At 39.7% G+C, this 27,565-nt stretch overlaps 1 protein-coding gene across 2 annotated transcripts in view; it reads right to left on the bottom strand.

Annotated features, from left to right (window-relative positions):
* Positions 1-1,641: 1,641 nt before the first annotated feature.
* The window catches only part of LOC149173681 (transcription factor GTE6-like), a 359,882-nt gene continuing 333,958 nt past the window's right edge, over positions 1,642-27,565 (bottom strand). Inside the window, exons 7-8 of one of the 2 annotated variants that reach the window (XM_089424693.1) lie at positions 2,012-2,162; positions 1,642-1,738 (exon numbers count right to left, since the gene is read on the bottom strand). In XM_089424693.1, the coding sequence (XP_089280819.1) occupies positions 1,661-1,738; positions 2,012-2,162 (229 nt within the window). In that variant the 3' untranslated portion in view covers positions 1,642-1,660. The remainder of the gene's footprint in view (positions 1,739-2,011; positions 2,163-27,565) is intronic. The other variant, XM_089424694.1, reaches the window with a different exon arrangement.

Here is a 27,565-nt window from a genome sequence, read left to right as displayed (position 1 = left end):
GTAGCATTTTCAACACGCTGCACACAATTTCATAAATTTATTCTTTACAAATCCAAAAGGCTAGTAGTGACACTTAAGCTAGCATCACTTTCACATTTATTCATTTTTTTGTGGGGTTCATTTATCATTTCTTTTCTTTTTCATTTTTTTTTTTCTATTTTTTGTATTTATACCCTCTTTTCATTTTTTATTTTCATTTTTATATTTTTTTGGAAATCATTTGCAGAAAGCAATATTATTTACAATCTGAAATACTAAAAGCAATTATTCAATGATCATTTGATCCTATAAATTATAGGACCATAACAAGTCAAAATTTGAATTTTCTCCATCATTTGTTAATGAAGAATTCTGACTTTAGCTGCCAATTTTCAACACTAATACCACTTAATCCCAAAACTTCAAAGCAATCATATATAATATAGTGCAAAACACAAGAAAAAACAAAAGAGAGATAAATCCTAACAGAGATCTCTTTGATAATATAAAATAGAGACCTATGGTCACTTGTCTCTTCGAGGGGGTGACCTCCAAGAGCAGTGCTCAAATACAATAACAATTCTTGACAAAACATTACATAGCCTTCTACTCAATATATAGATATCTATAAAGAAACTTAACTCTTTATGGATCCATTATAATGAGGGCCAACAATCCAATTTGGACTCTATTAAGAAAAATGACCCTTTTTACAATGAATGACTATTAACCAATTATCTAATTGGCTTTTTTCAAGGAAGATGACCACATACATCATAAAGTATATAAGGGAGTTAGGGTAGGACCCTAACACATACATTTTTGTCCACTTTAATCCAAAACTTTATCAAATTTAATAAGAAAGCAGGTCATGTCTATGCAACTTCTGCAATTTTTTTGGTAAAGGGTAAACAGCTAGCTCAATCTGCGGGGAACTATGAACCCCAACTCTACTTTATTGTGGTTAAGTCCACTTTCACATGTGGGTTGTCAAAATTTGCATTCTCATACCGATGATAAGTGCTCTATGCTCACTAAGATTCAAAGATGGGTCACTGGCATGGCAACACCTTGTCTCGACCACTAGACCACAGCCTAACATACTAAGTACTTTTTCATCTCACTCAGCAATTTTTACATCTTCAAAATAAATTCATAAATAAATAAATCGAGGAGATAATCTTAGGTTATAGAACCAAAACATGCCATCTACTTCCTTCTTGTTAAGCAAACACACTCACATTTATCATAAAAATATGAGTAAAAACAGCCAACTTGAAATGAATAATTCTACAAATCTGCTGTCCACTTGGAATATCAAAAAAGTTGTAATGTACTTCCCAAATTATTCTTGAAAAACACAAATATATGCAATTTAAGAGTGAAGACTCTTGAGCCAGCTTTGTACAGATGATTAAAAACACTGAGAGCTTATCTCAAACACACACCTAAATCTACAAAAGTTGGCTAAACTCCTGAACCAGTCACTAAGCCTCTTTGAACAAGAAACTATATTTGGAAATTAGATGGTTACTTTGCCAAAGCTTCAATGAGTCTCCAACGCATCCAGAAATCTTCATTACTAGAATGGTTAGCATGTCATAATTGCCGCATCAAAATGAGTAAATATATAGAGAGCTCTCCCATAACTTCACCAGAACATTATCAAGTAATTGACATTCTAACTGTTGTCAACAGAATCGCTTGCATTTGTAACTGTCTGCAAATAGATGTACAATCTCCACAATGTTGAAGGATCCTGCAATGCTCTCAAAGCTCAATATTTGATAGCTGTCTAATTTAATTCAACTCAAATATGAAAAGATAATGACATCTACCGTATTTTTTGGCCATTATACTAACAAATATTAATACAACTTATCAGACTAATGACTTTGACAGAATCTGCCCCTTGTCATACCATGTAAAACAGACTTTGAAAGTTTTCTTTCCTGTGATATATTTTGGTAAGTTTTATGTTTTCTGATTAGATGAAGATATTTCATTTTCATGTTTAAAGGTGGGCATTTACCTCATTGTCCAAATCAACCCTAATCTCCTCAGCTGAAACATTATATGAATGATTCCTCTGTGCAATAATCTCTACAATACGATTAAGGCCGGTAGATGGAAGGTGCTGAATTCTGTTGACCAGTTCTTTCTTTTCTGTTACTGACAATGGCCTGAAAAGTGGAAAGCAAATAGTTAATAAGCCAACAAATCTCGCCATCCATATCTGTGCACTGCTGGGATAAAAAGTGTACTGTATTCATTAAGTCAATATGAACTTGGGATTAATCTTTTGAAAAGACGAAGAGTGTTGTTAAAGGCAAACTTATGTAACCATTGAATGACTAAGTAGCCATTGGGATGAGAGGATATTTGAAGACTTTTGACATTCGTTGAGTCGTCTGTTTGAGGAGATGAGTATGGCTACCAGCACTAGAGTATAGGGATGGTTCGTTTCTATTATTGAGAATTGTTCAGCCAAAATTTTAGTCCAGTGCTTCTGATCACATGGTGAATGATTCTTTGGTTTACTTATTTTCTGTGTATTCTGCATTTTATTAGTGATATTGTCGATTGAAGCTGTGCGTAATTGTTCTCTCATATTTTAGCTTTCTGCCTTTCAAAATTGATTTGAGCCATTTCCTGAGGTAAAGTTATTGTATACGGGTCTATTGAAACCATGTTTTCTTTGTTGAGATATCTTGTTGAAGCTCTTTGGTTTAGTTCTATGATAACAGTTCGACTATAGAATCAGGGATCCGTAGAACTAGATCCGACTCTCTTGGAAAAACGAGAGAATGTTTAAATAAAAAATTTGGTACAAGAGCTGCAAGTGAAGATGGAGACTTTGAATGTCTCATGCATTCTTGGGGCATGCCAATAGAGCATTTTCAAGGTCTCCTTTCTGTGAATGATATTGCAAACTCACTGGGTCTTGGCTTCTACGAAGGGGCCATTAAATGGAATGGAGTCTTGAAGCTTATATATCACTAATTTCTTCAGTATTTGCCACAAGGTTTGAACAGTACATAGATCCATGTGAAATCTGACTATCAAAAACTGAGAGGGATCAATGGAATATCTCGAATACAAATTTCACGGAATATTGCTTCAGAAATTTATGCTGTCAACTCAATAAACAATTTGCATAGATTGAACCATAAAATTAACGGCGAAAACTGGAAATATAATCTGCAATTGAAGAATAAACAAGATAAAAATGCAGAAGAACTCAGCCTTATTTTACTAATATAAAACAACATCTACAATACTGGAAATGGCTGAGAGGATGGCCTCCCAAAAATATTTGCTACAAACTATATCAGGCCTCCAAAATAACTGAATTGATGAGTACAACTTCTGAATTTTGAATGAATTCACCAAGGGAAGAGATGGGTTCACACCCACTCTCACTGAAGCACCTAAGGGTTTTCGCCCTGAGGCTACAAAAGCAGAGAACTAGGTTTTCCAAACCACACCAAAGACATGCTCCAATCCAAGATGTCCCAATGATCTCCTCCTTCTCCTTTTAAAGACCCAATAGATAAATCTCCAATCTTCTAGAAGTAATTTATTTTATAATTTTATTATTTTATTATTATTCTAGAAGCTCCTCCTTGACTTCATCTTAAGTGACTTTTAATTTATTTAAGTCACTTTTGACTTTTTTCCCCTTAATTAATCTTTTCCCTTTTTAATTAAGTGACTAATTAAAGTCACTTTTACCATGGGAAAATGGTAAATCGCTCACCATATTTTCTCTAGCCACTGGAAGTCACTTCTCAACGTCTCATCATGTAAATCTTCTCATTCTGGTTCCAACAAGCTATTACACTAAGGTGTTCCATCAAATATTCCTCCCAAAATGCCACCTTAAGCGTATTAATTACGTTATGCTCAATAATAACCTTGTTTTATAGGGATTATAAAAGAGCAACGGAACCAAAAACAAGCTGTGTGGAACTGCTCTTGATGAAGAATATGCCAAGCGAATGTTGTTGGATCACATAAAAATCCCTCAAAACCCCTTTGGACTCTTGATGATGTAACCCTGCTCCTATGGCCTGGCCATCACATACCTTGAAAATCCATCCTAGCTGTACTATAGACGAAACTGAAAATGGGGACATTATAATCAAATCTATGGAAATGCAAACTGTTTTAAGGGAGTTAAACTTGAGGAAATTTTGCACCTTAATAAATTTGATCCCTCTCAGAATTTTATAGAGCCAGAGTTAAGATGGATTTATGCTAGTTAGTAATTAATTAATTCATTAGTGTATTGATCCACATTATGAGATTCTTCCACTATGAATGTGATTTAAATTTAAATATAAAAAAACAAACTTATTTATCCCCGTAAATAATAGATATAGATGAAAACTTATAAATAGCGATAATGCTGAAGATAGACAAATTTTATACTTGTTGATGCCCTTGACACTTAGTAATCCACTTTATGTAATGTTCGATCTCAAGCTACCCAATAACTTTCACTAACTCTTCCCTTAAAATGTGAGCTTTAGAGAGGAGAGATATTTTAACTTTTGATAAATTTTCTTACTGCCAGTTAATTTTAATATATGCACATATAATTTTTTATTTAAGAGAGACATTGAAATATATTTTGTTATTAGTACTCTCACACACACACACATCAAATGCCATATATTAGCTCAATGTTGAGCATGAAATTACACATCTCCCTCATATTGGGTTGTATAAAGCTCCTCTTTGCACAATGAGCATGGAATTATGCATATTTTTATGTTGAGTTGTATAAAGCAATGTTATCAAAACTGAATTGGTCGCCCCAAAACTGGGAACCAAACCATAATGGAAAAAAATAAGTTGATAAAAAAATACCTAAATATTCAAATTTCAAAATTCATGTGCATCCATATGTATCCAACCCAATGTTGTTAAAAGCGCGATCGGGATTAAATCGGCGCCGGGAAAAAAGCGGAAAAAATCGGCAAAAGCGGGAAAAAAGCGGAAAAAAGCGGGAAAAAAACGTTTGGCACAAAAATATTCATTTTTTTTCAATTTTTTTAATAAAAAATCGATTTTCATAACTTAAAGCCCGCTGCCCCGCGCCTCGGTGCTTTTTTCAATAAAAATCGCGATTTTTTCGAAAAAATCGTTATAAAAAAAAGCCCGCGATTTTTTGGGATAAAAATCGCGATTTAAGCGGGATAGTGATAAAATCGCGATTTTTTGAAAAAATCGCGATTTTAACAACACTGATCCAAACCACTATACAAAAATTTGCAAAGTTTCTCATATATATAACAAGGGTACGTATAACCAAAATAGCACTGAATTCAATGCATCTCTGAACTAAAACTACATCAATAAAGAGACTCTAGATGGCCTCTAGCATCCAAACAAAATCATGCTACAACAAATACCTACATACATGAAAATCATTGTTTATTGGGATCCTCATCATCAATATCACCTTTTAAGCATTAAAATAACATAGGAAAAGCTTAACATGTAAAATGGAGATTTTATTTGAGTGATTGGTACACTATTACTAAGGTCACGACAGAGAAGTTCAACAATCAATGCCACTAAGATCAAGGTACATTGAGGGTTTGGTGCTCTTGATTAACTGCTAGTTCCATACCCTCATACATGATAGAATCAATTTAATGGAAGCATTGCAATCCTTACAGCCCTGAAATCCTAGAAATGTTAAGTTTGCTAAATTTTGAGTGGGATTCAAAATTCTATTTTCTCCATATGAAATCCAATGAGGTTGGAACCACTCTCAAACATCCTGAAACAATTAACGGTAATGTTAAAAATTTAAGTAAAAGTATAATTTTATTTCAAGAATTTAACATTACCACTAATTACATTTCAATAATAGGGCCCTAGGGTTGAATATAAAACTTCCCCACTCATATTATTGTTATATATATGTTGTGTTTGGAGGATCCTTGGTTGCATTGTACGGAACTGGCCGGTTTGGTAACAAATTTTCTACCGGCCTTTTCCGGTTTTCTGCCACTAGGCGGGCCAATTTAGGTGTCAAAATTGTCAAATCAACCAGTTCCAATATCATTGGTATAAAGAAAACCTTGATGCACTAAACATCGTTGATTATATTAATGATTATACAAGAGCACTGGGTTGTTTAAGCATGGCATGTCGCAAAAATATAGAGCCTTATGTTAGATGGGGTGATGTTAGTGTTGGAAATACTAAGAGGAGGGTGAATTCATATTTCTCTTCAATTACTAACTTTTTATTTTTTAGAGCATTAATTAGCATCAGATCAAAACATAAATCAACAACACCATTCAACTGTTGAAGTTTCTAACTTTACTTAGTTAGAAACCAACCATGCACTTTATCTGATTTATTCCTACCTACTTGTTATTTTCCTTAACAAGTTATTTACAATGTAAATACTGAAAATAAACACTAGTGCATGCTCAACATATTAGAGATTAAAAACTAAAAGAAACAGAAACAAACACACCATATGACACCATTATTTTTGGACTAATGTCCTTGGAAAAACCCAATGTGCGAAAACCGGTGCAGCGATCTAAGGGTTTTCTTATTAAGCAATATCAGAGTACAATCTGGGTGCCGAAACTAGCCTACCCAACAGAGAATTTCCTTGGCAGTAATACCTCTCAGTTTCTGACAAATCTCCTGCTGAAACCCCGAATAATCCTTCCGGTAGCTACTCAACACAAATCTGCCCCAGAAACCCCAACGTCAGCCTCTCTCTGGACTGCGTCAGCGCCTCTCTGTCCCACGCTGGCCCTGCGTCACCCCGGATGGGTCTACGTCAGCCTTCTGGCCCCCTGCATCAGCAACGCTGGCCTCTCTGAGGCTCTCTGCAGCTCCCAACTACCTCTGTGTGGCCCTGCGTGAGCCCTAGCTGGCTCTGTGTCACTCTCCTTGGCTACTGCGCTGCTCTCCTGACACGATCTCTGTTTCTCTGTACTCAAATGCCCTAAGCTGCATCTCCCGATCACTAATTCTATCTCTCTTAGCAAACCCCGCTCTAGAGAATAGAATGATTGATCACTCTGGTGTATTCTCCAAGTGACCCTCAAGCCTCTTATACTTTTCTCGTTGACATATCAACGACCGAGATTAAGTCTCTAATCAACGACTAAGATTAGATCTGGCTTGATCCATGTCTTTTGGATCATTCTAACATAGATTCATATTAATACACATTAATATTTTATTTTCCCTAAGCTTAGACTTAGGGACTCCTTTAAAAATATTAATTATTTTAATATCTCCTGATCTGTTTAGAATCTGCCCAAACCCTTTTTGGGCATTGGAGATCTCATGTGCCCCAGCCTCTCCACCAAATTTCGTGGCTAGAGCACATCTGATGCTACCCCAAATCAACACTCCCTCTTAGCGAGGACTGTGCTCTAGCAATACTCCTCATTGAGTATTACTCTGATCATCCGGCATCGGTACCTGTGCTGATGTTAGGCCTTCCTGCCCAACATCCTCTGCACTGCTGCATCTTGTACTGTTGCCCATGGTTCTGCCACTGCCACTGCTGCATCTGTAGGATAGCTCCCTCTGCATCCGAGTTGTTGCTGGTCCTTTCTCCCAGCGCTGCATCCACACTGCACCTCCTCTCATCATGCTACATCGTGCTGCCCACTGCTGCACTGCAACTTAGTTACTGAGAAGTAAGTAACTAATCTCTCAACTGACCTCCCTGTTGGGCTAGAGACACCCACTGATGCTGAAGCTCCCTCTGCCGCTGACAAGTGCTCCTTCTCTGACCTTTGCGCTGCTGCAACAACTCCTTGCATCTCGCACCGTTGCACACCTCTCTGTGTCATTCTGCATTGGTGCAACACTCCTGTGCCTCTCGCACTGTTGCAGCCTACTAGCCTTGCGCTGTCTTGGGACTCCTGCACTGTAGCTCTCTCTGCCGCTCCATCTGCATCCATCTCTACTCGACTCAGCCAGTCCTGCTACTCCTCTTCGTGGCTCCCGTAGCAAGGTCTAATCCAAGAGGCTGGGTACCTCGAGGATCCTGCCCCTCATCACCTGTAGTCCGCCTGACTATAGCTCAATGTCTCCCCACTTCTTCTCAAGTGGCACATTTGCACTATGGCACAGTCATCCTCTGTCAAAACTTCCTTCTCTGCCCATGTTGGCGCGGCCTTAGTCTCGGAAGACTCTCCCTTACTCTTCTTCCTTGGACACTGGGTCGCATAATGACCCAGCTCCCATAATGGAAGCACTTGATCTTGGAGAGATCTTTCTTCTTCCGCTTCTCCTGCTTTCCCTCAGATGCTAGGGCCACATCTTCCTCCTCTTGCTTGACTTTGATCCCCTTGCTGCTGCTACCCGTCTTCGACTGTCGTCTGATCTCTTCCTGGCAAAGAGCTGCCCACATCTCGTCCCAAGGTGGGAGAGTCCCTCTGCCCAGTATACTCTGGACAAATACCTCCCAGTCTTCTGAGACAACATTCAAGGCTGTCCTCACCATTAGCGCCTGATCTGGTGTCGCCCCTATAGCAGTCAACTGGTCTCGGATCTCATACGACCTCATCTGATTCTCAAGTAGCATTCTTCTCTGCAAAGAAGTATGCTGGTATAGCTTCTTGAGAGCCTCCCACATCTCAAATGCCGTTTCCTTGTCGGCTATATGTGGTACCACATGATCCTTGACCCTATCAAGGATAATGCACTTGGCCCTCGCCATCGCTTCCCCGTACCTGTCATCATCACTGGGGTCGACTGGGACAACTATTACCTTTAAGGTGAAGTTCTTGACATGATTCCTGTCAAGCACGAATAAGATTCTGGCCTTCCAGACTGCGAAGTTCGATGCTCCGTCCAGTCTATCCTTGTCTCTTGCCCCATGTAGTGCCATGATGCTCCTCTACTTCCCTCCTGGAAGTTCTCTGTTCGACTCCTCTGAGTCTCTACTTCCCGTCTGGAAGTTCTCTTTTGGAATCCCTCTGAGTCCTGATTTCCCTCCTGGAAATCCTTCTGCTGCTTGTTGAGATGCCCCCTACTCTGATCGTCTTGTGCAAATGTATTGTTGATCGAGTTCCTCGACTAGAAACCCTGGGTAAAAACTCCTCTAGCCCTGCTCTGTCAAGTACTGTTCTGACTACAGTACCTCACCAGCTCCAATCTGCAATATTCTTGCAGCCTTCTAGACCCCAACAACTGCCTATCTATGAACTGTGTCAGCCCCTCTCTGCCTCACGCTGGCTTTGTGTCACCCTAGATGGGTCTGCTTCAGCCCTGGGATGCCCTGCGTCAGCCCTCTGGCCCTTTGCGTCAGCCTTGGGATGCCCTGCGTCAGCCCTCTGGCCCTTTGCATCAGCAATGTTGGCCTCTCTGAGGCTTTGCGTAGTTCCCAACTTCCTCTGCGTGGCCCTGGCTGGCTCTACATCACACTCCTTGGCTTCTACGCTGCTAAAAACAACTTCTGTCACCTCAGGACAGATGTTTTCTGCTGCTATTGCTCCACTCAGTTGATGTCTTTTAGTTCTCCTGTGATCTGCAATCACCCTTTGATACCATGTTGAAGTTTCTAAGTTTACTTAGTTAGAAACCCTCCATGCACTTTATCTGATTTATTCCTACCTACTTGTTATTTTCCTTAACAAGTTATTTACAATGTAAATACTGAAAATAAACACTAGTGCATGCTCAACATATTACAGATCAGCAACTAAAAGAAACAGAAACAAATACACCATATGACACCATTATTTTTGGACTAATGTCCTCGGAAAAACCCAATGTGGGAAAACCGGTGCAGCTATCTGAGGGTTTTCTTATTAAGCAATATCAAAGTACAATCTGGGTGCCAAAACTGGCCTACCCAACAGAGAATTTCCTTGGCAGTAATACCTCTCAGTTTCTGACAAATCTCCTAGCTGAAACCTCAGATAATCCTTCCGGTAGCTACTTAGCACAAATCTGCCCCAGAAACCCCAGTGTCAGCCTCTCTCTGGACTGTGTCAGCCCCTCTTTGTCCCATGTTGGCCCTGCATCACCCTGGATAGGTCTGCGTCAGTCCTTTGGCCCTCTGCGTCAGCAACGCTGGCCTCTCTGAGGCTCTGTGCCGCTCCCGACTGCCTCTGCGTGGCCTGCATGAGCCCTGGCTACCTCTGCGTCACTCTCCTTGGCTACTACGCTGCTCTCCCGACACTATCTCTGCCTCTCTGTACTCAAATTCCCCTCAGCTACATCTCCCGATCACTAATTCTATCTCTCTTAGCAAACCCCTCTCTAGAGAATAGAATGACTGATCACTCGTGTATTCTCCAAGTGACCCTCAAGCCTCCTGTTTACTTTTCTCTTTGACATATCAACGGTTGAGATTAAGTCCCTAATCAACGGCTAAGATTAGATCTGGCTTGATCCATGTCTTTTGGACCATTCTAACACAGATTCATATTAATACACATTAATATTTTATTTTCCCTAAGTTTAGACTTAGGGACTCCATTAAAAATATTAATTATTTTGATATCTCCTGATCTGTTTAGAATATGCCCAAATCCTTTCTGGGCATTGGAGATCTCATGTGCCCCAGCCTCTCCACCAAATTTCGTGGCTAGAGCACATCCGATGCTACCCCAAATCAACATCAACAATGCACAATATCGGAGACAATAGACACGAGATTTTTAGGTGGAAACCCTTTCGAGAGAAAAACCACCAAACACTTCTTAATATAAGTCTTTTTTAAGATTATATCAATAGGAAGTTCCAACTCCTAAGATTCTTTAGCTACAATTGGCAGGAGGTTCTGACCCCCTGATTTATCAGCTCCCTCTGAAAGGGCACTCTAACCCCCTGGTTTACCAGCTCCAACTGGAAGGACACTCCAACGCCCTAGTTTACCAACTCCAACTTGAAGGATGCTCCAATTGTTAAATTTCACACTGCTCTATGTTGTTTCAATTACTTTAGCCCAATTCAATTCTTCAATTAGCAATCTTTTCAATAACAATTAGTATTTCCAATCATCAACAGTGATTGAAGATAGAACAGTAAATGAAATGATAAGGGAGGCAATCAACACATCAACAAGACACACTAGATTTGGTCATAGACTAGGGAAAAACCCCATAAGGAAGAAAACCCTTTGAAAACTGTTCTTCTATTAGATTGTCATAATATGTTTAGCAGAGAGTACAATGAGCCCAATACAAAATCATCCAGCAAAGATAGCCCAATAACATTTAGAAATGTGTTCCCAACAACGATCTAGATCAGAGTCAACTTGTTCTGTCTTCAATCAACTGTGGTCAACTACCAAATTTCTGCCCTAGAGCTCAACCGCACGAAGGAAGAAGGATGCGTGCGGCTGAGAGCTTCCAACCGCACCCTTGTGCTTGCAAGCCTACTGTTACAACCAAAAATTGCCTTTGACGAGCCTACGGTTGTGACCCAGAAACCCTAGAACACGTGTGAGCTTCAGACCCTATATTTTCGGACCTATATGAACCACTTTCCTCGACCTAGCCTCAAACCTGTGCAAACCAATCAATGAAGAAAAGAAGATGATGCTTGGTGATGTCCAAATGAGTTTGAGGTCACTTGTATCTATAGGCTTCCAAGAGTGACCAATTTCCTGTTAGGGCCAACCTGTCCAAATGTACATATGTGGGCTTTTCTTCACAAGTACACTTTCCCTTGTCCAAATTGAGCGCTTCAATAATCAAAATTGGTTCTCTTGAAAAAAGGAATCTAGTCCCATGGTTGGAATTTGTCACCGAGCTGCCAAATTAACACTCCCTCTTAGCTAGGGAGAAATTCCAACTGCATCATGTAATAATCATGTATATCCTGTCATCATATCATGTCCCATCTCTGCTCAACTCTATCTGCTGAAACATTCTTGAATCTAAAGAAGAAGAATCATCGGGGAGCATTAGCTACCACCCTCTATAACGTCGAAGAGCACATCTCAATCCGAAACAATATCAGGGAGCACATCTCAACCTGAAACTACATCGAGGAGCACATCTCAACCCAAAATCTCATGGGGGAGCTAAACATCTTCAACCCCATATCGAGCAATAGGTGATATAGGGGAGCACATCTCAACCCATCTTATTTCCCATTGATCTTCCCAACAATGACCCTCAAGAGTCATGTGGTAGAACACCTGCATCATAATCAGCTTGAGTTGTACACCCTCAAGTACACTCTCAACCCATTGGCCAAACGGGGAGTGGTAATCCCAACAAGCCTAGCTTGTGGGTATGATGCCAACTGGGGTATACTTTGCAAAGACCAAGATAGGGGAGCAATATCTCCAACCCTATGGGTAATAGATAGGGGAGCAACATCTATGACCCTATTATCTAGAGATCCCTTAACCCCAAGAGCCCTCCTCAATTCCTCACCCTGGGATCTTAGACAGGGAGGAAGAGCTGGCTCAGTGTTCTCGATCAATGATGCCCCTTATCAGGAAGGGTCACATCCATCAGTCCAAGCTGCTCTCTGAAGACCAAGAACTTCCCTTTTGACAAATTCTTGGTGAGAATATTTGCAGTCTACTCATCTATCGATATATGATGGAGTCTAACGGATCCTCTCTGCACCATGTCTTGAATGAAATGATATTGAATCTCTATGGGCTTGGACTTGTCATGAAATACGAGATTCTCTGGCAAACATATCCCCCTTTTGTTGTCACAATATATCACTATAGTATTTAGGACCTGCTCGAATAACTCTCCAAAGAGCCTCCTCAACCAAATTGCTTTGCAGCTAGCCATGCTAGCAACAATGTACTATGCCTTGACGATACTCAATGCTACGAACTTATGCTTCGTGCTCATCCAAGATATCATGGCAGATCCAAGGCTAAAACAACATCTAGACGTACTTTTTTCTGCCGACAACATTTCCTACCCAGACAGCATCAGTGTATCCATGAAGTCGAACATCTCCGACAGAATATCTCAGACCAAGTGTGATCTTCCCATGCAAATATCTCAAAATGTGTTTGGCAGCGATCCAATTTGCATGGAGAGGCTCGATCATGAATCGACTCAACGTGGTCACTGCATAGCATATGTCCAAACAGGGGTTCACTAAGAACATCAAAGCCCCAATCAACTGTCTCTACTTGGATGGATTTGCAAAATCGGGTCTTGCAGCTTCTCCACATAACTTGTTGAAATTCATTTCCATCGGTGCAAGCAAGGACTTGCATTCTGCCATTCTGAATCTCTCCAACAACTTCACGACATATTTTCCTTGTGAAAGGAAAATCTCACCAGGGCTTTGCCACACCTCAAGGCCTAGAAAGTAATGCATGAGTCCAAGGTCCTTCATCTCGAATTCAGAGGCTAACTCACTCTTACATTCGATCATTAGGGGCTCACTACTTGTCAAGAATAGATCGTCAACATATAAAACCAATCAACGACATACCTTGGACTACCTTAAAGTAGAGGTTGGGATCAACATTACTTCTTGTGAATGCTAGCTTCACCAAATAACTATCTATGCAGGCATACCATGCTCTAGGGGCTTGCTTCAAACCAAGGTCACTTGGGAGCGGGAGCGAAAACAGGGAGCGGGAGTGGGAGCGACATTTTCAAAAGCTCCCGGTTTGGGAACGATTCCAAGAGCGTTTTTCATATAATATACATATTTTTATATTTTTTATATTTTGATGCATATATGTCAACAAAAGCATGTAGAATGATGAATTAGATATAAAAAACATAAAAAACATAAATTGAACCATATAACAACAATCATCTAGAAGTTATAATCTTCATCAACCACGCCCACAAGTTAGTAACATAATAACATTCAACCTATTGAGTCTCATGATTCATCAATATTAAAGTTTCAAGCTTTCAAAATTCAATATATAACATTTATCGTCATTGATCACCAAAGTTGTACTTGTAAGCTAAGTGTAACCATTACAACAAATAATATCTAACATGAAATGAAATGTTATAAAATGAAATGAAATGAAACAACTTTCAACTTTCATGAAGCGTCATATTCATAATTCATTATTAATGAGTTATAATTGCCAACTTCAAACTTAAAACTTATATTGTCTATATTGTTTACAAAAAATATCATAATAAATATGAAAGAGTCAATAGTTATAAAAACTACTAGAAACTAGAAAAGACAAGTAAATCTATTATCTATTGCTAATGCTTGGGCCCCTTGCCGCCACAAGAAATGTCTAATTTTTTAGTCTTGTTGGAAAATCAGGATCTTTGTCACTAATATCACCCTCTAAGCATTAATGTCCAAAGGCATCTTTGTCATTACCTCTGGATCTATATAGGGATCTTCGTCATTAATATCACCCTCTAAGCATTAACATAAGATAGAAAAAGCATAGCATGTTAAGTCAAGATTTTGTTTGAGTGATGCGTACATTTTTAGGAGGGTCATGATAGAGGAGTTCGACAACCAATGTCACTAACATCAACGTACATAGAGGGATTGGTTCTCTTGATTAAATAGGAGTTCCATACCCTAATACATGACAAAATCCAATGGAAACATTGCAATCCCCCCAATCCTAAAATCCTGAAAAACTGATAAGTCTGTTGGATTTTGAATGAGATCTCAAATTCTACTTTCTCCATATGAAATCCAATGAGGTCGGAACCACTCTCAAGCATCCTGAGTCATTTCATGGTAATGTTAAAAATTTAAGTCCATTCTCCTTAATCTTCATTTTCATCCTTTTATTTTAAGAATTTAAGATTACCATGAATCGCATATCAATACTAGGGCCATAGGCTTGATCATTAGGTTGCCCCACTCAAAACTTATTTGTTTCTTTGAAAAAAAATTGCATTTGGAATATTACTGCAAATTCTTTTTTGCAAAAAAGACTAAACGCTCCCGAAAAACCAGGGATAATTTTTTCTTGCCGGAGCATGCTCCCGAGTCGCTCCCGCCTGGAGTGCCAATTGGGAGCAGGGGCATGACGGGGGGGCGGGGGGGGGGCGCTCCCCGGCAACCCTGCTTCAAACCATACAATGCCTTCTTTAACCTGCGAACATGTGTCTTTCAATCCTCTACTTCAAATCCCTGTGGCTACTCAACGTACACTTCTTCCTGTAACATGCCATGAAGAAATGTAGTTTTCACGTCCATCTGATGAAGAGTCCATCCTTGACTTGTAACAAGAGAAACTATGGAACAATGGTTGTATATCGAGCCATAGATACAAATATATCGTCATAATCTTCTATGAAAATTTATGAATCTAACACATCAGAAACTCCTACTGCAACATCTGGTTTATTATCTCCTACTTGTTATTTACATTAACAAGTTATTTAATAATATAAACATCGAAATAAACACCACTGTAGCCTTCACAAACATACAAATCAATAACTGAAATAAATTGAGACAACACAAGGGGCATTGTTATTTTTGGACAGTCGTCCCCGGAAAAACGCAATGTGTGAAAACCAATTCAACAGATAGAGGGTTTTATTATTATGAAAATTTCTGAATACAACTAGGGTGCCAAAAATAGCTCACCCTTCATAGATTATCCTCGACAAAAGTACTTTTCTTCCAAAGACAGATATTCCGGCTAATCAGCAAGAAGATGATTGGCCCCACAGTAACTTCGACTGGTCCTCAGCTGGACAGCGAAAGCTGCTCCAAGCTATCTTCTGGAATTACGCCACCCTCTAGGGACTACGTCAACCTCCTACGGATCTGCGTCAGCTGATCAGCTCTCAGTCTGGCCCACAAAATCACCTCAGCGTAGCCTCTTCAGCCCAGCATCAGCTCTGTAGTCTTCTGCGCTGCCTGCATCAACCTCTGTGGCTTCTGTGTCAGCCTCTTAGCCCTCTGCGTCCTCTGCGCTGGCCTCCTCAGCCTACGCGTCAACCCTTGATGCCTCTGCGTAAACGTTCCTAGGCTCTGCACTATATCTCTAGCACTTTCTCTGCCTCTCTGATATGTATTCTCGGCCTCCTGCCGAACTGCCCCTCGCTGCAATAGATCACTAACTCGATTTCTCAGCAAACCCTGCCCCAGAAAATCGAATTGACTAATCAACTTGGTGTATCTCCAACTGACCCTCAAGCCTCCTCTTATACTTTTCCTGTTGACGATTCAACGGTCGAGATTAAGTCCCTAATCAACGACTAAGATTAGATCTGGCTTGATCCTCATTATTTAGAACTTTCTCACCCATATTATATTAATACACATTAATATTTTAATTTTCCTAAGTTTAGACTTAGGAACCCCATTAAAAATATTAATTATTTTAATATCTCTCCATTCGGGTGGAATTTCCCCAAACGATTTCTGGGTCTTGGAGATCTCATGTGCCTTAGCCTCTCCACCAATTTTCATGGCTAGAGCACATCCTATGCTACCAAAAATCAACACTCCCTCTTGGCGAGGATGTGCTCTAATAATGCTTCACCATGGAAACATCACACTGATCCTCCGCATCGGTACCTGTGCTGATGCTAGGCCTACTGCCCCACATCCCTTGCACTACTGCTTCCTGTACTGTTGCCCATGACACTACCACTACCACTACTACATCTGTATTGTAGCTCCCTCTCAACATGCTGCCTATGCTACCCCTAGCACTGCCATTGCTAACTGCTGCACTGCAACTCTGTTACCAAGAAGTAAGTAACTGTCTTCTCCCAAATACTGACATCCCGATCAGTTTGGACGCCTCATGATTCTGAAGCTGCTTCTGCTACTAACCTGTGGTCCTTCTGTTGCCATTGCGCTGCTGCAACCTCTTTTGTGCCTCTCGCACTGCTGTAATCTCTAGTGCGCTGCTACAGAGTTCTGCACTCTAGCTTTGCCTTGTCGCTCCACCACACTTTGCTCCATCCAGCACCTGTCATCATGCTATTGTCGTTTAGGGCTCCCGTAGCCGGATGTGATCCAATAGTTTGGGTACCTCAAGGATCCTGCCCCTAGTATGTAGTCCTCCTGACTACAACTCGATGTCTCCCCACCTCTTCTCTAGAGGTGCATGAACACTTATGGCACAATCATCATCCGTCTCGACCTCTTTCTCCGCCTTAGCTAGAGCTACCTTTGAATCAGAAGCTTCTCCCTTACCTTTCTTCCTGGGGCACTGACATGCATAATGTCCCAGCTCCCCACAATTGAAGCACTTGACCTTGGAGATGTCCTTCTTCTTCCTCTTCCCTTGTTGTCCTGCAGATGCTAGAGCCGCATCCTCCTTCTCCTCTTTCTTGACTCGAACTCCATTACCACTACTCCCCGCCTTGGTCATCCTCCTGATCTCTTCCTGTCGAAGAGCTTCCCACATCTCCTCCCAACTAGGGAGAGTTGCTCTACCCAAGATGCTTTGGACAGATGTCTCCTAGTCCTCAGACACTACATTCAGAGGAATCCTGATCATAAACTCTCGATCTGGTGTAGACCCCACAGAAGTTAGCTGGTCCTGGATTTCTGCAACCTGAGGAGGAAGGGATCTATCTTGTCTCCCTTTTGCATCTTATATGACCTCAGTTGATTCTCCAATAACATCTTTCGTTGCACTAAAGAGCCCTGGTATAAGGTGGTCAGGGTGTCCCACATCTCCTTTGCTGTATTCTTTTCAACAATATGTGCTATAACATTATCTTTGACCCTGTCTAGGATCATGCCTTTGCCCTCGCTTGAGCCTCCTCATACTTCTCATTCTCAGCTGGGTCAACTAGGATAACTACTACTTTCAAGGCATAGTCCTTGATGCGATGTCTATCCAGGACTGCCAGGATCCTAGCCTTCCAGATGACAAAATTGGAAGCTTCGTCTAATCTGTCCTGATCCCTCAATCCATTGACTTCCATCTTTGCTCCTCTTCAGGACTTCCTCTGAGTCCTGATTTCCCTCCTGGAAATCCTCTGGCTAACTGTCGAACCGCTCCTTCCCAATCCTCTTTGTGACTGCAACTCGGATCTGGATTCCCTGGATAGAAATTCGTCTAGATAGTTGTTGTCGCATAGATTGTCACGACAACGCTCAGACCGGGGGTTGTCACCCTAATCCCCAATCTCTCCGTTTAAGCCGTCTCCCGAGGCTAAGGGGGGTAGACCCTATGGGACAATGGATGACCAACTGTGGACCAGTTGGGTTGGGAGACACGAGGGCAAACAATCACTTAATTGATTTTATTAAGTTAATAGACCAATGCCTTATGGAGTTAATGACTGAACGATTATCTATCAAATGCTTGCAGAAATATGAACTCATTAACAATCATTTACCATCAAATAACTCAAACAAAGATTAACTTTTACCAAATGCGAGATAATTGATAAATGCTCAATGGCTTAACGATATTCCAACAATTAAATACAAAAGATTAAATGCTTTAAATAACCACGTAATTTTAAATGCTAACCAGTTATCACTTTCCTATAGCTAATCTTCAAATGATCATTTAAACATGTTTAACCACATAAAGAATGATAAATATTTATCCCACATCAAAATTTTAGCCTCAGCAGAAAAGATATATCGCAAACATGACAGATCCTTGAGTCAAGACTGAATCTGGCAAAATATTTCAGTGTTCCACGGGGACGCATCCCCCAGGGTGGGGTGCGCGCACCCCTCGCACCCCACGCACCCGGGACGGGGAGACTCTCGGGGGTGCGTTTCCCCACGTCCCCCTTTTGGGGAGACTCGGGGAGACGCAAGGGGGTGCGTTTCCCCAATGTGGGAGACTCGACTCCCCGAAAGGGGTACTTCTGGGCGTCCCCCCCAAAAATGGGGTTCTTCTGGGCGTCCCCCCTTCATTTTTGTCTAATTACCCTTTATAAACCAAAAAAAAATTAAAAAAAATTGAAAATTAATTTATTAAAAAAACATAAAAAATAAAAATAAACTAAATTAACAATTACAAATAAAAAATTACATGAACAAGTTACGGTTAACTCCACTTTTCATGTTTTCATTTTGCCGCCATTCATTATGCTCTTACCTCAACGCATTTTTTTCTTCCATCTGCTCTCACAGCGCCCACGAGAGCTTCAGCGCATCTCACTCTTCTCCACGCAGCGGCTCGCTGTTAGCACTTAGCAGTGGTTGCAAACTTGCAGTGGCATCCTCCCTCTTGCTCCACGCAGGCGGCAACATATCAACGATTCAGCATAATCTTGAATATATTGAAGCTAGGCCTCTTCATTTGACTACCGAATAAGTTAGCAGTCGTTGCAAACTTGCAGTGGCATCCTCCCTCTTGCTCCACGCAGGCGGTAGGCGGCAGCATATCAACGATTCAGCGTAATCTTGAATATATTGAAGCTGGGCCTCTTCATTTGACTACCGAATTCAAACAAGAAAAACTCGATTCTGAGGTGATTTTGTGAAGTAATTTCGTGGATTTTTTGCTATCTCTGAGGTGGTTTCGTTGGGCTTCTCTGGTCACAAGTCTTGCGCTTTTCTGGTCATAATCTCTGGTTTGTTTTTTGGAATGATGTAAATTATAGAATGATGATTGATGAATGATGAATGATATGGATCAATGTACATTGTATTTGAATATTTGAATTTCATATTGAATTTTATTATTGAATCTTATGGTATTGAATCTTGATGAATTAGCATTATTGAACAATGAATATGAACATGAAAATTTCAAAATTATATACATACATATAAATTTATAATATATATAATTAAAAATTATATTATATATACCTCGACGTCTCCCCGTCTCCCCTAAATTTCCCTAAAATTTCAGGGTTCTCCCACACGTCCCCTTTGTGCGTCTCCCCGCACCCGCGTCTCCCCGTCCCGGAGACTTGGTGGAACATTGAAATATTTCCAAAATATTTTTATATTTTCAAATAAAACAAGACTAAGCTAACTAAAGTCTAAATAAATGATACTTAAATCTAAATTAAATTCTAAACTATAGAACAAAATAAAAAGGCTTAAAGATTAATTTTTATGTTTTTTGGGATTTTTTTATTTTTTTTTATTTTTATAAAGTGAAACAAAACTAACAGCGAAAAAAAATGAAACTCAATTTTTTTATTTTCAAATTTTTTTATGATTTTTTATATTTTATGGTTTTTTATAAAATTTTAAGTCTAAAAACAAAACTAAGATCCTAAATAAAATCTAATCTAAACTAAAGTCTAAAAAATAAAAGAAAAACTTTTTAATCTTTTACGAATTTATATTTTTTATTTGATTTTTTTTATTTATAAAATAAAACTAAACTAAAAAAAATATATATATATATATATATAAATAAAAATAAAAAAAATTCTAAATGTCAAAACTAAAGCTTGAATAAACAAAATTTAAATCTAAACTAAATATAACCAAACCCAAAGCTAACACCTGAAAATAAAACTAAAACTTAAGCTAAATAAATCAAAAGCTAAAACTAAAATTTAAAATCTAAACTAAAAGAAACTCTTTTCGCTTTTTTACGATTTTCTAATTTTTATGATTTAATTTTTTTTTTGAAACAAAATTAACTAAATTAAAAATAAAGATTAAACTAAGCTAAAAGATAAAGTAAAAACAAGGCTTAATTCTAATTCTAAATCTAATTCTAACTTTATGAAATTTAAAACTAAACAACAGAAGGGGAAATCGATTTTTTTTTTTTTGTGTATATTCAAAAAAGCATACTTCATAAAAAAATAAAATAAAAAAGAAATACGCTATTAAAAAAAAAAATCAGATGCATTCTATCTATACTAAATTAACAAAAAAAAAAAAAACTAACAGTTGCTATATAATAACAATTTAAATCTAAATCTAAATAAAACTCAGACCGAGATCTATATTTACCAAAATATTTACCATACGCATCACCCTAACTTATCATAAAAAATTTCAAATCTGTTCTGTTTGCTGTTGGTGCAGGTTGACGGCAGAAGAGAAACACACAGCCGGAGAAAGACGTGAGGAGCTATGTGTTTGTCTGCAGGTGCGTGGAGTGACTGCGCGCGGATGGCAGCTTGCTGACGAATGATGCAGGTTAGAGCGTGAAAAGGAGAGGTCGATAATGGCTGAGAGATCCGCTGGTTTAATAACAATGCGTGAGCAGGGAAGTGTGGGCAGGAGTATGGTTGCGTGGAAGAGCGAGGGCGTGCAGATTTCTGCGATGAGGGAAAGCCAAAACAGAGATGAGGTGGGGGCTGCGTAAGGAAAATCGCAGAGGGTAAAACGACAGCAGTGAAATGCGATGTGAGGGAGCTGCTACACGCGGCTGGATGGCAGCAAGAGAAGCTGGAATAAACAGTGCGCAGGAAAGAGGGAATAAGCCTAATGAGGCTTGCGTGCAGATTTAGCAGCAAATGAAAGGATTTAAATTTTGTTTTTGCAGGCTCTGGAGCAGCGTGGAAAAAATTGGAGCAGGCAATAGGGCTGGGGCCCTAAACAAAATTTCGAAATGCATGGCGAAATCCCACCAAGCAACCAACAATTTAAAAAAAATACTTTCCAGAGACCCTGATAAAATTATTTGAGCCACTTATCTTCAGCTTTGTTGATGAAACCCTCTCAAAAGACTTCCAGATCTGAAAGTAACAGAAGTTGAAACCCTTGGACAGCCAAACAGTGCTCCTGTAAAAACTGGTTGTGAGGCCAGATCTTACCCTCCAAGGCCTAGATATGGCTTCCAATAAGAAACTCTTCCTGAAACCTGCAAAAAACAAAAAAGCCAGAGGCAAAATATGCAAGGAAATAACCCAAAATTTAACTAAATAATTACAGTATTCATAGATTTTCGACTCTTAAATAGTCAAATTTGTCAATAATCCACAGTAATATTTTCAGAATTTCAGATTTACTATGAGATACTTTAGAAAACTCTCATGCATTCACAAGATAAACTTAAATGATAAACCCAGGATCGAAACTGGCTGGGCTCTACAAGAGAATGCTTTTTGGGAGTTGGCTAGTTCAGCCGAGAACTTCCCCAAATGCCCGCTAATCCTTACAATCTAGATTTTCCTGCACAACTCACTTCAACTATCAATACAGAGGAAAAAACAGTAGTAATCCAAATTTAATGGAGATACCTATCATTATTTTCAGAAAGTTTATTACCATTCAAACTCTAGTGAGTAAACAAGATACATGTGTTCAACATCACTCTTCACCAAGCTATTGCTGATGGCTGAAAATAAATTTATGCAGAAAGTAAAGCAGCTTACAACATTTCAGGAGAGTAACACCAGCAAGATTTCAACCCCAAAGTCTTTTTTTATTGCACAAGAAAAAGTTTACAAGAGAGCTTTCTTCAGCACAAGACTCACAGATCGAATGATCTCAAATGACCCCTAGCACCCTATTTAAAGGAAAAAATCCCAACAACTAGTTCGAGTGATCCATGTCAAACTAATCTCGACCGTTAATGAGGATCAAGATTTCTTTTAATCTCATCCATCGAATTTTTAAATGCATTTTAATATCTTAAAAAATTAAAATTCTACATTTATTTATTCAAAAATTTGACTTATTATTATTATTATTATTTTTAATTTGTATTTTTCATTTTTCATTTTTATTTTTTTATTTTTAATTTTTATTTATTTATTATTTTTTTAATTTTTTAATTATTTTAATTTTATTATTATTTTTATCTATTTTTTTGATGTTTTATTTTAATTTTTAATTTTTAATTTTTAATTTTTAATTTTTATTTTTGGATCCTCGAACTTAGCCTTTGGAAAAAACACCTAAGATTTAGGACTTATGAGGGGATTAAAACATTTTCTAACCCTCAAGACACTTTACATCATGACTTTTACAATTTTACATCTCAAGGGGGAAAACCCATTTGACATAGACCCTCATAGACCACCCAGTTCTGCGACCAAACATAATCTAGCAGACCAACACACTAGGATTCCCCTAAGATTCTAATGACAAAATTCATTCCGGCTTTGGGGTTAGGCTGAAGGAAAACTCTGCCGATCATGGTTCATTGAGACAAAAAACCTTCTGAAATGTAGATTATCACTAGAAAATTAGGTCCACCTAGGCAATTTACATACATGACTCATAACTGCTAAAATTATTTACAATTTACACATGCAGACTGGGTTTACAACATAACACGATCAGGTTGATGATGGAAGTCGAATGGCACGGACACATCGATCAAGCGCTATCCTTTTTGCAAAAAAAGGGGGTGTACTGTTATGGGTAGTTGACCCGTAGTGGTCAACAGTAGTGATTCCCTCTACCTTGGTTCTGTCTCCTTAGACACTATTTTGCACAGACAGAAACAATGTCCCACCAGCTCCTCAAATCACAATCAGCACAACTCCCTTAGCCCCGACAATTGAAGAATCTGAGCCCTTCACTGTTTGTGCAATCACAATGAGAGTTGGATCAGCTCCTCCTGGCCTCAGCGTCAATCCTTCCTCGTTGAGAATGATGACCAGGCACTGCGTAGGCCTGATCTGCCTCCTTCTGTCTCTGTGCTGGCCCTTCCCTAGGTTTGAAATGCTGACGCAGGCTCTGCATGAGCCTCTACGTCACCCTCTAAGCACTATGTCACTTCTCTTGCCGCTTCAGCTCTAGAACAACGCTGTCTCTTGGGACAACTGCTTCTCTGCAGCAAATCTTCAGATTTTCCTCTACTAGTGTCTTTCATCCTCCTATGATCTGCAATTGCTCTAATACCATGTGAAAATTTTTGAATCTAACACATCAGAAACCACTATTGTAATATCTAGTTTATTATCTCCTACTTGTTAATTACATTAACAAGTTATTTAATAATATAAACATCGAAATAAACATAATTGCAGCCTTCACAAACATATAAATCAACAACTGAAATAAACTGGGACAACACAAGGGACATAGTTATTTTTGGACAATCGTCCCCGGAAAAACCCAATGCGGGAAAACCGGTGCAATAGATAGAGGGTTTTATTATTATGCAGATTTCTGAATACAACTAGGGTGCCAGAAATGGCTCACCCTTTAGAGATTATCCTCGGCAGAAGTACCTTTCTTCCGGAGACAGATATTTCAGCTAATCAGCAACCGGATGATTGGCCCCACAATAACTTCGACTGTTCCTCAGCTGGACAACGAAAGCTGCTCCAAGCTATCTTTTGGAACTGCGTCACCCTCCTATGGCTCTGCGACAGTTGATCAGCTCTTAGTCTGGCCCACGAAATCACCTCAGCGCAGCCTCTTCAGCCCAATGTTAGCTCTGTAGCCTTTTGTGTTGTCTACGTCAACTTCTTGGCCCTCTGCGTCCTCTATGCCAGCCTCCTCAGCCTCTGCGTTAGCCTTCCTAGGCTCTGCGCTGTCTCTCTGGCACTTTCTCTGCCTCTCTGATATGTATTCTCAACCTGCTGTTGAACTGCCCCTCGCTGCAACAAATCACTAACTTGATTTCTCAGCAAACCCTGCCCCAGAAAATCAAATTGACTAATCAACTTGGTGTATCTCCAACTAACCGTCAAGCCTCCTTTTACACTTTTCCTGTTGACGATTCAATGACCGAGATTAAGTCCCTAATCAACGACTAAGATTAGATCCGGCTTGATCCTCGTTATTTAAAACTTTCTCACCCATATTATATTAATACACATTAATATTTTAATTTTCCTAAGTCTAACCCCATTAAAAATATTAATTATTTTAATATCTCTCCATCCGGGTGGAATTTCCCCAAATGATTTCTGGGTCTTGGAGATCTCATGTTCCTTAGCCTCTCCACCAATTTTCATGGCTAGAGCACATCCGATGCTACCAAAAATCAACATCTTCTCCCTCTTTCGAGGAGAATCCTGCGACCATGAACCTTGCTTTATATTTCTCAATGCTACCATCAACTCCATGTTTGATCTTGAATAGCCACATTGAAGTCACCACGGATTTTCCCTTTGCGCTCAGCACAACATCCCATACGTCATTCTTCATAATCAATTCATATTCTTCGGCCATAGCATCCTTCCAAACTTGTTCTATCACGACTTCTTCAAAGGTCGAAGATTCAACTTGAATCATAATTCTCATGGCTGCAACATATCCTTGGTACCTGCATGTCTTCTTGCTTTCTCTAAATGATCTTCAAATGGGAACTCGTCTCTCGACATCCTATAATGTGTCTCAAAGCCAAAGTGGCCTCTTCCTGGCAAGAGGATCACATGGAGGAGGATCTAAGAGATCCATGGGCTCCATGGGATCATCAACAATGTTTTTCTTGGATTTAGGCACCGAAGAACCATCCAAAATATCCATATCATCATTCTTCTTCTCAAGAGGAGGAGGCGAAGGAAGGTCCCTTTCTTTCCTAAGGGCAACATCTTCATCAAACGTTACATCCCTGCTAATTTCAACCTTCCTTTGACCAAAAATATATTTTAAATGCCTTAGAATTTTCACATTCTTGCTTCCCATATATTAAAGTTCCCGTTAAGCCTTGGAGCCTCCTCAAATTGATTGTCTTCTATTTTAGTAGTAGAGGGAGACATATCCTTAAGAGGATTGGAGACTTTCTTCCTTAACCTCGCCATTTGTGTTTTAAAGGTCAACCTTCACGCTGTTAAGCTTTGAATGAAGGTACCTTCTCTGATACCAATTGTTGGAAGAACTAAGAGAGGGGGGGGGGGGGTGGGTGAATCAGTGTTTCTTTTTCCGACTATTATTTAACCAATTAAACAATTTATATTCAAAACACAAGATGAACAACAATAATAAATGCTTTTATTAATATAACCTTTGCAGTAAAATAGATACAATATATAAGTGGTTGCAATCAGTCGCCAAGCTCCAACTCGGACTTTGGTGAGGTTCCAACCTCCAGAGCACCAACTCTATTTTGCCAAGACACCAATCTTGGACTTAGGAGCACCAACTCCCAAGGACTTCAATCCTTCCATTTCCTGAGACACCAGCCCCAAGGACTCCAATCCTTCCTACTTCTGAGGCACCAACCCCAAGGACTCCTATCCTTCCTACTTCTGAGGCATCAACCCCAAGGACTCCTATCCTTCCTACTTCTGAGGCATCAACCCCAAGGACTCCAATCCTTCTTACTTCTGAGGCACCAGCCCCAAGGACTCCTATCCTTCTTTCTTCTGAGACACCAGCCCCAAGGACTCCAATCCTACTTACTTCTGAGGCACCAGCCTCAAGGGTTCTGACCCAATCTTGTCAAGGTTCATTTGATAATAATGTTCTGCTCTCAGAACTCTTCTCTACTGAGTTCTGTCTGATTATAGCTTCATTGTAGTCTCCAAGCTACAACATCAATGACAGCCAGTATTCTTATGAAGAAGTCTTTACAACTCTGCACACTGCCCACACATAGTCTCCAATAGCCTTCATGCTCTCTGATAATGTCTTCACAGCTTTAGTCAGTCTACTGTTAGCTGCACTAAGCTCTGCATAAAGAACAACTTCCTGTTCAAGCTTATGTTCTCTGCTGGCACCTTCTCCCCTTCGACTGTCTGCTGTCCTGTTGGCCCTTCGGCCCTCTTTCTGTTCTGTTGGATCCTCACACTGCCTCTGTCTCCTCCAGCTTATTTTCCACAGCGTTTTAACAACCTTCAACAGCATTCACAGCTAACTGTTCTCTGCTTTTCTATCTATTATTCATTCCTCATGCCTCTGTCTGTCGGTTTCCTCTCTTCGTTGGCCCTTTAGCTTCCTCAACGCTTGCTGTCATTTCCTCTGTGCTCGCTTGCTTCTTCAGCTTCCCAGCTTACGGTTTCCTCTATCTATTTGTGCTCACAAGACATGTTGATTCAATGGTGAGGACTGAATCATGCATAGAGAACACATATTCAAAAACTTGTAACAACGCTCTCCTTTTTTAATGATGGCAGGCATACACAAAGTCGGCATAGCTTAACCATTGGAACAGTTATCATAAGCCTTTCGGCCTAAAACACCCCGCGCAAGCCAAATATTTAATTACACAGAGAATATGAGAAAAACCAGTCAAAAGACTAAGGGGCAGACTTCAAGCAATATTAAACCTACATCTAAACTGTATCGGGTCCGCAGCTTAAATCGCAATCGGTGATTCGTGACTCCCGGGGGTCCTTTATATATCACACCCATGACTCCGCCGATGGCCGATGGCCGATCCTCCACTGCTCCGATGGACCGGATGCGATATGGTATTAAACCATAGTTAATATGCCCGTCGGGTCCACAGCCTTATCGCAGTCAGTGCTTCCAATGTGGCAAGGCTTTACGGCTTGCGATATGCGACGGATGCGATCATAGATTAACTTATATTGCAATGTTGTGGCGGTCCGCATATATATGTATCACTATCGGCGATCACAAAGGGGCCGCTTAACACTGTATGACTTCCGCTCCTAAAGTCCCAATGCAATATTGTATGCTGAACCCGATACGACTTAACACTCCCATGTATAAGGTTTCAAGTCTGCTTTCCGCCTCCGATAGTGTAAAGGCATATATACGTGAGTTTTGGCCTCCGATAGTGTATTTGCCGGGGATTCATAGTTTTGGCCGCCGATAGTGTTAAGCATATATATATATATATATATATATATATATATATATATATATATATATCTATATATATATATATATATATGGGTTTTTTTTTGGC

Source organism: Pinus tabuliformis, chromosome 4_2 (assembly GCF_031772625.1).
Source record: "Pinus tabuliformis cultivar Carrire ecotype Pingquan chromosome 4_2, CPIR1, whole genome shotgun sequence".
Taxonomy (NCBI): domain Eukaryota; kingdom Viridiplantae; phylum Streptophyta; class Pinopsida; order Pinales; family Pinaceae; genus Pinus; species Pinus tabuliformis.
Note: the sequence above shows the minus strand (reverse complement) of the source record. Positions and strands in the feature narration are given on the sequence as shown.